Below are 12589 nucleotides of genomic sequence, written 5' to 3'. Positions count from 1 at the left end.
AATCTCCCCTGCTCTCAAACACTAATTACAATCTGTAAATGAGGTCTGGGTTTTAGACAGAAATATCCATATGTAAACCCAAGTCTCATGCAGCACTAGCACAGCCTCCAGAGAGGACAAGTAACTTACTGTCTGGCAGTTTGCATCTTCTGAATATCTCCATGAGCTCATCCACTTGAACAAAGGGACCCTGATTTGTTACCAAAGGGAAAAAAAAGTTTAGAAGGTTATTTTCAATAGAGTGATACACACTGTGGTTCTGTCATGACAGAATGTCTTCCACAGCTTTTTGAAATGTTCAGAGTTCTTTAAAACAAACCTGAAAACAAATAGGAGGTGGCAGGAGCTTCATGAGAACTACAGCTGCTGGTGGAACAGGAAATACCCCGCCTGGGACAGGATGTAAACCTGGAGCTGTGGGGAGAAAAGCTGGGTGAATCCAGAGCAGGACAGCTGTGCCAGAGCTGCTTTTGCACTGCATTGCTATTTGATACAAATAATTAGTACCTTGTCCCTTTTGCCTCTACTAATTCCACACTGTTCACTCAGCCATCTGCTCTGTGATGTGTGTAACAGCTTATTACCATTTACCAGACCCCAAACTCCTTGTACTTATTTCCATGTGACCTTGGCATTAATTAAAACACATGTGCCTTTGGCAAGCCAGTGAAATGACAGCCTGAGAGTTAAGTACAGGTTTAGATGGCTGAGGAGTAGGAAAACCTCTGATTAGGCTGAAGAGCCAGGTTCCTAACTCACCACAGGTGAAACACAACCACTCCCCAAAGCCTGACTTACGTGCTAAGTGTCTTGGCTGAAATGGAATCATCTGCTGGGTGTCTGGTTTGGGATATTCAGGTTTCCTGTCTACTTCATCCTTGAGGACAGGCACGATGGAAGGTGCAACCACAGGGTCTGGAATTATTGCTGCTAGCTTGGCACGGGAGACATCCTGTGAAAGCCAATTAGAGAGTGTGAACTTGGCAGGATCACATTGCTAGCTTCAATTACAGAACAAAACCTCGCTCTGCACCAGTTGCTTTTTCTCACTTTGTCTTCATTATCATCTCAGATGGCCTCTCACAAGACCATCTGGGCAAAACTTGCATGGTTTCATTAAAGATTTTAATCCTACAGTGACCCAATGGAATGGATTGGGATGGAAACACTTGTTTCTGTTCCTGAACGTGTGTTTGTCATTTTGGAGTGGCTCCTTTTTTAGGTTAAGAGGATTTAGGTGAACAGGTGCAGACCACTAGGCCTTCACAGCTATCATTTCTCCCTCATTTCATTCCTAGATTGCTTTAGCTGGAAAAGAAGTAAAGCATAAGGCAGTCAGCAGGCATGCAAAGCATCAGTTCAAACAGGATTATGTTTTGGCATGTTCCAAGCAGAAGGACTGCACCATCTTAGGTACACACTGCCCTGCATGCACTTAGCAAAATGTACTTGTTTGTAAGCTCACATCTAACCTCAAAATAACTTTGCCCCCACTGTATTCAAAGAACAGTATTCAGTGGCTCAATGTGAATCTGATTTCCACCTATCAGATTATTTTAGAGCTCTGTGATGGTCAACAATGCAGCTACTTTGTTAACTTTGATGGCATCTGTATTTTTCATACATTATTTTCATACATGTAAGAAGAAAGTGGAAGCTGTTTTAGAAGCACGGATTGAGGGGTCTCTTCCTGTCCATGCAAATGGCAATCAGCTGTTTCTACTTCTCTGGCAGCCTTTAAAAATTGTACACCAACATCCTGTTCTGTTCTTATGATTCCCCAAAGTGTTAAATGACAGAAATAATACATGTGGTTAGAAACCAAACAGGAGACCACCAGATACAGGGGTCTGGCCTAGACTTTGAACTCCACATGGCAGCAAAAACTGAAAAAAGAGGCACCACTGCTCCCTGCCAAGAGCTTTCCTCAGCCATTCCCAAGAAACACTGGCACTGCAGCATTGGGCTTTGATGCAGTTCCCAGTGAAGTCAGGGGAGCTCTGCCACCTCAGAGCAGAAGGACAGCCAGCCATATTTCATACAGGTGACCTGATCCTACGAATTTCCCACAGAACTCTGGTTTTTGAAGGAGCTCAGATGTGGAGGCCTGTAGCTGCAAGGTGATGGCATTAACACACTGACCTTTCCATGGGAAGATGGGACATAACCAGGAATACCCAAAATTGCAGCTGGTACTGATGGTCCTGGCTCCTTTCTGCCCTTGGCCTCTGGCACTTTACTGCCCAATGAGACCAGGAGGAGGAGGAGGAGGAGGAAGCCTATTTTACCTGCTTTTCTAGCAAGGGGAAGGACTATAAGGCAAGTCCTAAACAAGGAATTGTCCAAGATTCTTAGGACTGAGAAGAACAACAGTGAACTGAAGTGTTCTTACCCACTCACCTTATAACCAAGGGCCTTCAGCTCGCTGGCAGAGCAAGGGTACAGATCCATGAACTTGTACCTGTCCACCAGCAGAGCTGTTTCTTTGCCTTCATATTCTTCCTTGAAGGCTGTAAACCTCCGTTTTTCCACCTTCAGGATGCTGGCCAGATCCCCAATGTTACTTTCAAAGGCTAAAAACCGAGCCCAGATCTCCCTGGAACAGAACAGGACACTGAGAGTTACTGAAGGAGGAAGGATTACTGAGCACAATCCAGTTAAAAACCCACAAGAGGACAGAGCCAGAGGAGCCCATCTGGGAGTGCATGGCCATTTCTGTTATTTGCTTTAGGTGCATCTAAAATAGGCATTGCCCTCCCAGTGCCTTCTGTATCTCTGTAATTGCTCTCAGTCTGGTGGGCTGCAAAGGAATTTGTTACAGAAAGGAAAGGAATTCTGGTGTCAAGGACTCCAGCATTTGAGGTGAGCTTTTATCAAACACTCTGCTCATCCTGTACACACAGCTTCACTCTGATGCTGACATGGGAAGGACTCTTTACCATGCATTATGATCTAGTTCCTCTGCACAGAGCAGCACTTTCTAACTGGCAAGAACACAACAGGCAGCGCTTCAGAATTTTATACAGCCCAAAATAGATATAGTTACTGCTGATTTCTCCATGGAAAATCTCATATATAACTTAAGCAACATCTGACCATATTTCTGGACTTGATTCAACTTTCATTTTAGCTTTGAAGTTCACCTTTGAAGAAGGTTCAGATTTAAGCTCTTGTGTTTTGTCACTTTTAAATTTGGTATAAAAATATTTCTTCACAAAAGATTAGAACTGAAGTGCAGAACAAATATGCACAGCAGTGCCATATTTGATTCCTTAGTTTTGATGCTTTTGTCTACCAGAGTAATAAAGGTGAAGTGAACCCTCAGACTGCAAGGCCTTGGTGAGCATTTTTTTTGAGAAAGAAACTTAAAAAGTAGTAATGCAAATATGGCAGTGAGTGGTTAATCCAAGTCCTTTCTGGTTCTTTTCCTATTTTATTTTCATGGCTGGGAGATACTCAGCACCCTCCTCAACAAATTCCTGACTCACCTTCTCAGCTCAGACCACTGAATCCTTACTGTACAGGAGGATTTTGCACTCTATCCTCAACAATCCTGCATCAGTGAGGTTTTAAAGTCAATAAATCAATGAATTTCACTAGAGGTGGGATAGGGACTTTCCCAAATCTGTCACAGCTGTTGCTATTTTGGACAGCATGAAGAGGGGAAGGAACATCTGTACCTAATTTTGTCCTGCTGTTCATGTTTCTAATTTCTTCAGGATATTTATGGTTGAAAGGGGTTATGTATCTTTTCCAGAGCAGTGAAACTGCTTTTGCAGACATACCCAGATTTCTCAGGTGGAAGGCTCCCTGAAGTTAAAACACGTTCAAACAAAACTCTTGTATTGTTGTCCTCTTTAAAAATAGAAAGAAAAAAAAAATCACACTGAGTAAAATATATTAAAGACAAATTAAAATATATCCATTCAAAGAGATGTGCACATTGAATTAAGCATAAGGCTGACTTTCATGGATTTGAATTTCAGTAAGTATAAAGAGATCCGAGCACCCACATACAACTTCACTGATGTTAAATTCCAATGTGAATTTGTTCTTTGGGAGTCTGTTTTTATTGATAGTGACAAACTTATCTTACTACAGGTTCTTTTATAAGAGCACAGCTATTGCTTGGCATCTCTTCAGGATGTCTGGGGGTTTTATCAATTTTCTTGAATTATCTCAGTAGCATATGTTGGCAAATTTAAATTTGGCCTTTCGATTCATTATTTCCCTTTTAAATCAGGGCAATATTAATATGTTTGTATAGTCCTCAGAATCCTCCCAAAATTATTAGACCTGGCTCCCAGCAAGCAGTCAGTCTTTGCACATTGCCAGCTGGGGGGATGGAGAGGTTGGTGGGTTTGCTCCTGAAACTGCCAACTCCTGCCCTGTGCACTGCACCACCTCCTACACTTACAGCTCAGAGATCAGCTCTCCTGGGTTTCAGGAGTTCTGCTGGGTTATTAAAATAGACCAATAAACTAGGGAGTTCCAAGATAATTTTTTCTCATGGCAACTTACAGAAAGGTATTGTCAATATTTATGTAGACCTTTAGCTTAACTTAGAGCAAAATTAAATATACTTTAACTTAGATAAAATCTCTCATTTTACAGCTCACAGGAGAAAAAGCCCTCAAAAATCTTAAAACTCCCAGTGCCTGAAAACCCCAGGAACTGCAGCCTGACAGATGAATGAATGGTGCCTGGTGCTGCATAATCCACACAGCAGCTTGGGTTTCCTTTTTAAGGAGTCCATTCAGCCCCTGCCCCAGGGAATCCCACCCAGAGCCCTTCCACCACCACCTCCACCTCCTGCCCGAGTTTTCCCAGCTCCTGTGTCCTGCTCTTTCCATTGCAGCTCCCCAGCACCCTCCAAGCATGACTGACATGCCCAGGACTGATTTTACATCTTGGTCATCTCATCTACTTGGGGAGAATGAATTTAAATTCATCCTAGGCAGGACCAGCTAATCCCTCACTCCTCTCATGCTGACTGTAAACTCCTTTAAATCTTTTTCCTCAGGATTTAAATTCCTCAGTGTACTTCCCACTGTTCACACCAGATGCTGTAAAACTCCTGCACTGCCAGTGAGTTACAATTTGGAAAGTTCACTCTCCTCCCTTCAGCAGAATCAAGATTTAATGTCACCAGACTTCTGGAGCTTTGGTTCAGACAAACCAGCAGCAGGTTTTGTGTTCAGATTAACTGCTGAGCTTCATGAAGATTTTAAACACCAAGAACCTGGCCTGAGTAATGCTTCATTAGACCTCTCAAAGCTCAAAGCTTACCATTAAGGTGGGAAAGGTAGTCGATATATGCCAGTACATATTCTGGAATGTCCCCATATTTTTTCAGCCCTAGCTCAAAAATCTTAAAGGCCACAGACTTATCCTGCAAACATCGGGGGGGAAAAAAAAAAGTCATTAGCTTCAGTGAGCTGTGCAGCCTCCTGGCACTTGTTTAGGATCAGGGTGAGCACCTGTGGTTACCTTACTACAATAATACTCCATTAAAGCTGCAGTAACATAGACATGGTGGCGGGTCCGGGCATCCTCTCTCGCTTTCTTAAATATCGTCCTTCCGGATTTAATGCCTTCTGCTCGCCTTGCAAATTTCATGTACTGGATATAAACCTAAGGTGCACATTAATATTTAAATAGCATCAGTGCTAACAAAGAACACCAGGGTATCATTAAGGTTTTTACTATGTCTGAAGTAATCATGACTCACAAAATACAGCAGATTAATCCAAACAGAAACAAGGCTGTCTTGTGCCTCTGTGTTGTTTTGCTTTATAATACTGAGGCAAACATTTTATAGATTTTTTTTTTAATAAAAAATGGAATATGCCTAAGACTGATCCCATGAAAAGACAGTAGTTAATACAGAGACTTTCAAGGAAGGGGAGGTAAGGAGATGAATGTCATTTACATTAGCTGGTGCCTTCAGAGAACTCAAGGCTTATTGTAAAAATGATAACTTTCCAATAAAGTTAAGACATCCATAAAGCCAAGGAACAGCCAAAAGGCCTGATGAAGCATTTTACTGTACATGATACAACCCAAGATACAAATCCTCCTGCCTGCAAGTATTTATACCTGATCAAGGAAATAATGAACGTGCTACTTAATTCAGCAGCCAATTTGTGATTTGCATTTCTTTGGGATTCAACTCTCCTTCACTCTGAATTAGATCACGAATAGCAGCATTCCTTAGCAGGAGGAACTGGCCCATGGTTTCCCATAAGATGTGCCTTTGGGAAGCATTAGATGTGTCTCTAAAGAATGGCAAGTGTCAGTGAATGGATACCTCTCCTCTGACACTGACCTGTTGTTTAGTGTTAGGCTTCACACCTTCTTTTGCCCCCTCATGCTTTGTTGTGTCTGTTTATAATAAACTAAATAACCTTTTGAGGTTGTTGTGTTATAATAAACTAAACAACCTTTTGAGGGCAGGTTACTGCTGACACCATGTGTTCAGCACCACCACAGCTGGCACATGGACAGTGTTCACTGTGTCACTGCAGCAGAGGCACAGCAACACTCTGCTACCTACATGGTGCATTGCAATTTGCAAACTACATGGCCACAGGGTGCTTGTGAATTATTTTATATCTTTTATCTTCATTACTTGTTGTAAAAGAGACAGAGGAGGAAAGTGTACATCTTAGCGTATTTCAATGGGTTAAAGATTGTAATTCTGCCACCTCGGTTCTCCATGCCTGTGACCCAAGGAATGCTGTGAGAGCTTCCCCACTCTGTGCATGCACTGGGTGCCAATCCATGGGGATGTGGAGGCACTAGGATGATCTTACCAGCGTGGGGTCGATGTCCTCGATGGCCAGGAGCCGGTTGTAGATGCTGTGCACTTTCTCGTACTTCATCCGGCTCTGGGGGAAGGCAAACACACACACTGCTCACTCACTCCCTTCAGATCACCTCCCAGAATGCAAAACTCAAGCTGAAGACAAAACTAGAATTCTCCTGTTCCCATTTTTCCCTGGCTGAACACTGTGTATGTCAGTCCCTTTACCCAGATGCATATTCTGTCTTGTGCAGACATTTTTTACCTCCCACACCAATTTCCCACTAATGGCCACCTACATGCTTTTCAGAAGTCCTTGAAGTCTTTTTCTAATGTAGTAATGCTGCACAGAACTGCCATTGGAGGTGTTTGGCATACAGACTGTATCCTTTACATCTGTCTAAAAGCAATGTGCAGATAGGTGGGAACACCATCTCCTTAACTCTCCAACCTACACATTTCCAATAGTCCATTCTGTTCCCTGCCAGCTGCAGCCCTGCAGGCTGTATTGTGCAGCCTTGAAAAACCAGAACGCAGCATACAGGAGGCTGCACTGAAAACCAAGGAAGGATTTTTCTTTTAAAGGCAAAGGCTTCTCTCCCTCCCTCTGTTGTCTTGAAGTTCTCCCTGGAAAGATTCTTTCAAGATAAAATAAGTGGGCAAACTATATCCCACACAGGACTGCACAGTCCTCATCTGCCCAGTGGGAAACAGCCTTTATTCCTGCTGGAATAAACACCACTGGGACACTGCTCCTTGTGGAGGCTCACTGTGGTCTGGGGAAAGAGATTTCTCCAGAGAGCTGCAGCAAAGGTGGCCCCCATCTTCTGTCACAGCCGTGCCAACAAAAACATCACCTCCCCAAGAATCAGACAGGAAAGGTGCCCTTGATGCCCACTTTAAAAGTGAAGAAGCTGATGCTCTGGGAAATGGAAATTTTTAAGCATTTCACCCTTATGATAACTTCAGAAATATAGTCAATATTGAAATGGAAAGAGAGTGGATTTTCATAACTTTTCCTCTTCTTTTTGTCAGCTCCATCTCAGAAACACTGAATGAGAATAAGGCTAGAAGAATCAGTAAATTAATTCTACAGAATTTTGTGTACTCAGTATGTTTCAAATAAATGACAGTATTAAAGGGAGATGTATTTGGATTTTAATGTCAGTACATCACTATTTTTGCTCACCTCTTCATAATCTGCATATGCAAAATAAAGAAGCATATTCTTCTTTAATAAAGTGCTGATCGCTCTTTCATAAATATTAGCAGCCTCATCACTGAAAAGTTTAGCATTGTTCATGTCCTGTTATAAAATAAGTATAATAATATAATTGTTCAGCATCTGTGACAATGAAGGCCAATTTATGGAATATCTTCAGTGTGTGACAAGCCCCAGTGAATTTCCATTCAGTGCTCCAACAAAGAGATAATCATCTCCCCAGTACTTAAGGAATCACAAAATCAGGCCCAAAAAATCCCCCAAGCCTAAAGCTGGCCAAGATTGAAACAATTTTTCACAATTCTTGTCTAAAGTGCATACATTTTTATTTCTTAAAATTTTTAGTTTCCCCGTTTGAAAATTCTGAACATGTCACAAGTATTTTTTTATACCCCCCTCCCTGATTCTGAGGAAAAACTGAGACTACACCATGTCACAGCAAGGAAAGAAGAGAAAGCCAGTGCAAGCTGCTTACCCCTTTCTCAGCCAGCAGCTTGCTGGACTGCTCAAGGTACTGAGCTGCTTCATACCAGATGTCTGGGTGATGGCCCAGCACCAGGAGACACTGCTCATAGGCAAACATCACTGTGGGCAAAACACGACAGGAACACTCCTTGGAAACGGTGCCACCATTGTACAACCCAAGTGTGGAATGCAAAATTCATCAAATAAATCAGACAACATCAACACTAATTGGCTTTGAATACAATGGTCACTGCTGCAGTTCTTTTATACTGCCAGGAACTTCATGAACCACAACCAGCAGCTAAAACCTGCATTGTCCACAGAGGAACAAGCACAGCTGACTCAAAATGAGCCATAAAATCAGGCTGCAATCTACTGTTCCCTGACCTGCACCAGAGGTTCAGTGGTACACAACTATAGCACTGTCTCCCAAAATCCATTTCTTACTTCCAGCTTGGCTTTAGCAAAATCTAGATTGTTTTTTTATAAAAAACCACCCACACAATTCAAGAAACTCCATCAACTTCTACTCCAGCACGATCCCTGAACACCGAATCACATCGTGGCTTCTCCTGGAGCTGAGAAATACAATTCTCTACACCCTAGAGACATCTCATTACCTCTTTTTGTTATCAGAGTTTGATCTTCTGTTCGTAGAGGGTTGCTCTTTTCCCACTGGATGTACTTCTTCCACATGTCCACCTGCTGAGCCTCCTGGGGGGTGTTTTGGGGGGGCACGGAGGGAGCGTTGCGGTCCAGGCCCTTCATCACTGTCTCATATTCCTGAAACAGAAGCAAGGCTTTGAATTTAAACACATTGAACACTTCCTTCAGGTTATGCTTCCTAAAACAAATGGAAATATTTTAGCATGCCAGCCTAACTAGTCTGTGCACACTTTTATTTGATGTAAGAACCAAGTTTAATGCTGGTTTGTGGAGTTAAATAGGACAAAGAAAAGTCAACAGAAGGTTGTACCTTTGCCACACGTCGTGCATTCATGTAATCTCTACTCCTGTCCTCAATCATCTTCTTGGCTAAGTGAATATTGATGCCCTGGAGAAGGGTGAAAAAAGGAATTGGCAATGTGCAACTTCCCTTTGGACATAATGAATCTTATTTTATACAAGAAAGAGCTCGAAAGGGGATGCAAAAGTGAGCAAAGATAAAGTTATTTTAAGATACCAATCTCAAAATATTTATTTCACCTAATAAATATATGGGTAAGAACTTATACAGAGGATGAACTCACTACTAAAATCCAAGTGACCTGAAGCACCTCAGCTTGTTTAATCACTCTCGAACATACAATGAGCTTCACATGAACTGTTGTGGGTGAAAGTGGGAAAATTTGTGATTTACAATTTTGCTCTTAAATGACAGTCAGTGACAGCTGCCTGACTGAGAGCACATGAGCAATTTGATTTTCTGGTACAAGGAGTACCAGGGATTGACCTCCAGGCTCAGAGCTCTGCCTTCTCCTCTGTTCCTGAAGGAACTGACAGCTCTTAGAAGAGGTTCCATGCAACACACGGAACATGGTTCCATGCAAAGGCTCCTGCCTTTGTCAGCAGGGGCCTGAGATGTGTCAGCACTGCCTGACAGCCTCAAGGACTGCACACATGTCACACACATGCAGAGGGCTCTGCTGCGCTGCTCTGCAAGAGCAGCAGGGGCTGGGGGCAGCCAGGCCCTGGGCACAGGGTCCTGGCAAGAACAAAACCTTGAAGAACTGCTCTTGGGCAGGAAAAGCAGCCACCCCTTGGCTATGCCTGTGTCTGGGTGGATTTTGCTGGTGTGGTTGCCAGGACTGTGCAGGAGATGTGCACAGCTTTCAGTCCAAGTGCAAAGAGGCACCTGAGCTGGGAAGCAAAGGGAGCTTTGCCCTCACTGCAAGCCAAGGCACTGCCTGGGATGGCAAGCTGGGCCATGGGGAACACAAACCCCACAATGCTCCAGTTAAGCCAGGACCAGGCTGAGGGTACAGCAGGACTCTCCCAGGATACACTCCCAGCTCAGCAGCTGTGCAGGTTTGTGGGCCAGATTGTCACTTTGCCACCGAGCCACATCTCCCTAAAAGTTCTACCACTTTTGACTATTTAGTTAATTAAAGACTGGTGACTGACAGGCTGGTGTTGTTACCTGGTGGCTACAGCTGAGCTGAAGGAAAGCTCAAATTACAGCAAATGGCCATCACCTTTCCATACTGAGACCTGCACAAAGCCTCTGTGCTGTTGGGCTGCTGACATGGGTAATCCCGCCCCTCAAAGAGCCCTTCTGGTGAGGAGCATTCCTTTCCCTGTGCCAGGACACCCATGAGCAGCAGCCCTGCCCCTGAGGTCAGAGCAGCCACAACAGGACAGACAGATCCCCGTGCCCCAGCAGAGCATTGGCCCTCAGCTCCCCGCAGCTCAAACAGCCTGAGGGGCTGCTGGAGCTCCAGGTGTCAGCCAGAGCTGCCTCAGCTGGGACAGCTCTGAGCCATGGCTTTGGCAGCCTCCCCATGTACAATGAAAACAGGAGGCACCAGCAGTGAGAGCCTGTGTGGGAGGGGAAGGGGTGGTTTATGGGGAAGTTGTGGTGGGGGTTTTCCTACACTGGAGAAGGTGTGTCCTGGGCATCCTCCCTGGGAACAGCAGTGGCGTCCCCAAACACCTATGGGACATTGAGCTGCCATGGTACACGCTCATGGCTGGGGATGCCTGGAGTTCTCCCACCCAGAGGCTCTCCCACCCAGAGGCTCTCCCAGCAGCTAAGCACCATGGCCTTATTAACATGAGAGGGCACCAAGCTCACAACTTGCACAATTAGCAACAAGGAAAGAGGAACTGGCCCTTCTTTGCTGCTCAGGGCACAGGGAGCCACAGCAGCCACACCTGTGCACAAGCAGCAGGACCAGTGCTGTATGAGCATCCCTGCTGGGCAGTGCTGAGCACCAGGGCATCCACATCAGCTCTGCACTCACCACTCACACTGCTGCTGGCTGGGGCTGCTTGGTCACCAGATGTGTTTAAAAACACACTCTAAAGGTGCAGCTACAAACTGGCCTGGAAGGGCAGAGAGCTGAGCTGAAGGCAGTGTGGGAGCAGACTCACCTGAAGGGATGCTGGAATGGCTTCAGGTGGAGGATGGTAAGGAGCATTTTTAAGCACTGAGAGCATGTAACTTAATGCCGTGGAGGAAGTCCAAACCATCCCAGCTGAATGCCATTTGACTCTGAGTGAAAGGAGGTGAGTGCCTCCTTGGGGACACAAGTCCTCACTGCCAGCTGAGCTGCTCCAATGATGCCTCACTCACTCATTTACCAGCAATTCCACTGAGCCAGCTGGGAAATGGGACAGCCAAATGAATCTCATGGAGGGTCTTTGAAAGAAATTTAAAAATCACTCAGGAGTGATTTTTTGCCACAGGAGTTGGTACATACTCTACACAAAAACGTATTTATACTGCTGGTCACCTCTTTTATACATATGTGTTCAGTGGATATGGCTTGGGCACCATATTTGATTACAGGATAATTACTTCTTTCTGAATGTCACAAAGAATCAGTTATTGGTTACCTCTTCATATTTGTTATAATCTCTCCAGAGCTGCTCTATGTTTATCATGGGGTTGACACAACCACGCTGGTAAACCCTACGGACAGCTGTGATCCTCTGGTTTTCTGCATAAGATCCTACTGCTTCTCTAAACAGTGGGGAGAGAGAGCAACATCAGCTATGACAGGTCACAACTGGCAGAACATCAGCATTGCATCAACTGAGCTTAAAAAAAAGTGAATTTTCAGGTACTTACACGCCTTTCAAAAAATTGATGTAATCCACCCAGATCTAGGTGAGAAAAAAATATTACATATGGTGAAACCAATGGTTAGCTGTACTTGTCATAAAGTTAGAAATAAAATGTGTTTTGATTAAGAAAACATACCTGGTATGACATGATTTCCATGCCAATCTTATCCAGAGCAAAATCATAGGCCTGAGCCATTTTTTCTCTGAGGGAAAGAACCACAAAGACCATAAAGCAAGTGTTTAGTATTTTAAAAATTCTTTATTTAAGAGTATTCTTTTGTGCAGCAAGTTCTAACCAAACATCAAGG

The 12589-nt window shown here is 44.0% G+C and overlaps 1 protein-coding gene across 1 annotated transcript in view; it reads right to left on the bottom strand.

Annotated features, from left to right (window-relative positions):
* Positions 1-12589, bottom strand: part of CSTF3 (cleavage stimulation factor subunit 3) — a 48079-nt gene that overhangs the window by 1529 nt on the left and 33961 nt on the right. The window contains exons 6-20 of the mRNA XM_071455295.1: positions 12418-12484; positions 12286-12320; positions 12051-12177; positions 9469-9546; positions 9113-9275; positions 8503-8612; positions 7995-8111; positions 6816-6890; positions 5491-5634; positions 5290-5392; positions 3786-3855; positions 2401-2596; positions 799-952; positions 320-414; positions 130-190 (exon numbers count right to left, since the gene is read on the bottom strand). Of these exons, the coding sequence (XP_071311396.1) occupies positions 130-190; positions 320-414; positions 799-952; positions 2401-2596; positions 3786-3855; positions 5290-5392; positions 5491-5634; positions 6816-6890; positions 7995-8111; positions 8503-8612; positions 9113-9275; positions 9469-9546; positions 12051-12177; positions 12286-12320; positions 12418-12484 (1595 nt within the window). The remainder of the gene's footprint in view (positions 1-129; positions 191-319; positions 415-798; positions 953-2400; positions 2597-3785; positions 3856-5289; positions 5393-5490; positions 5635-6815; positions 6891-7994; positions 8112-8502; positions 8613-9112; positions 9276-9468; positions 9547-12050; positions 12178-12285; positions 12321-12417; positions 12485-12589) is intronic.

The sequence above is a fragment of the Agelaius tricolor genome, unplaced genomic scaffold (genome assembly GCF_023055355.1).
Source record: "Agelaius tricolor isolate 1412-34295 unplaced genomic scaffold, bAgeTri1.0.p SCAF_46, whole genome shotgun sequence".
In the NCBI taxonomy this organism is placed as follows: Eukaryota; Metazoa; Chordata; class Aves; order Passeriformes; family Icteridae; genus Agelaius; species Agelaius tricolor.
The sequence above is the reverse complement of the archived record's forward strand: the minus strand, read 5'-3'. Positions and strand labels throughout refer to the sequence as shown.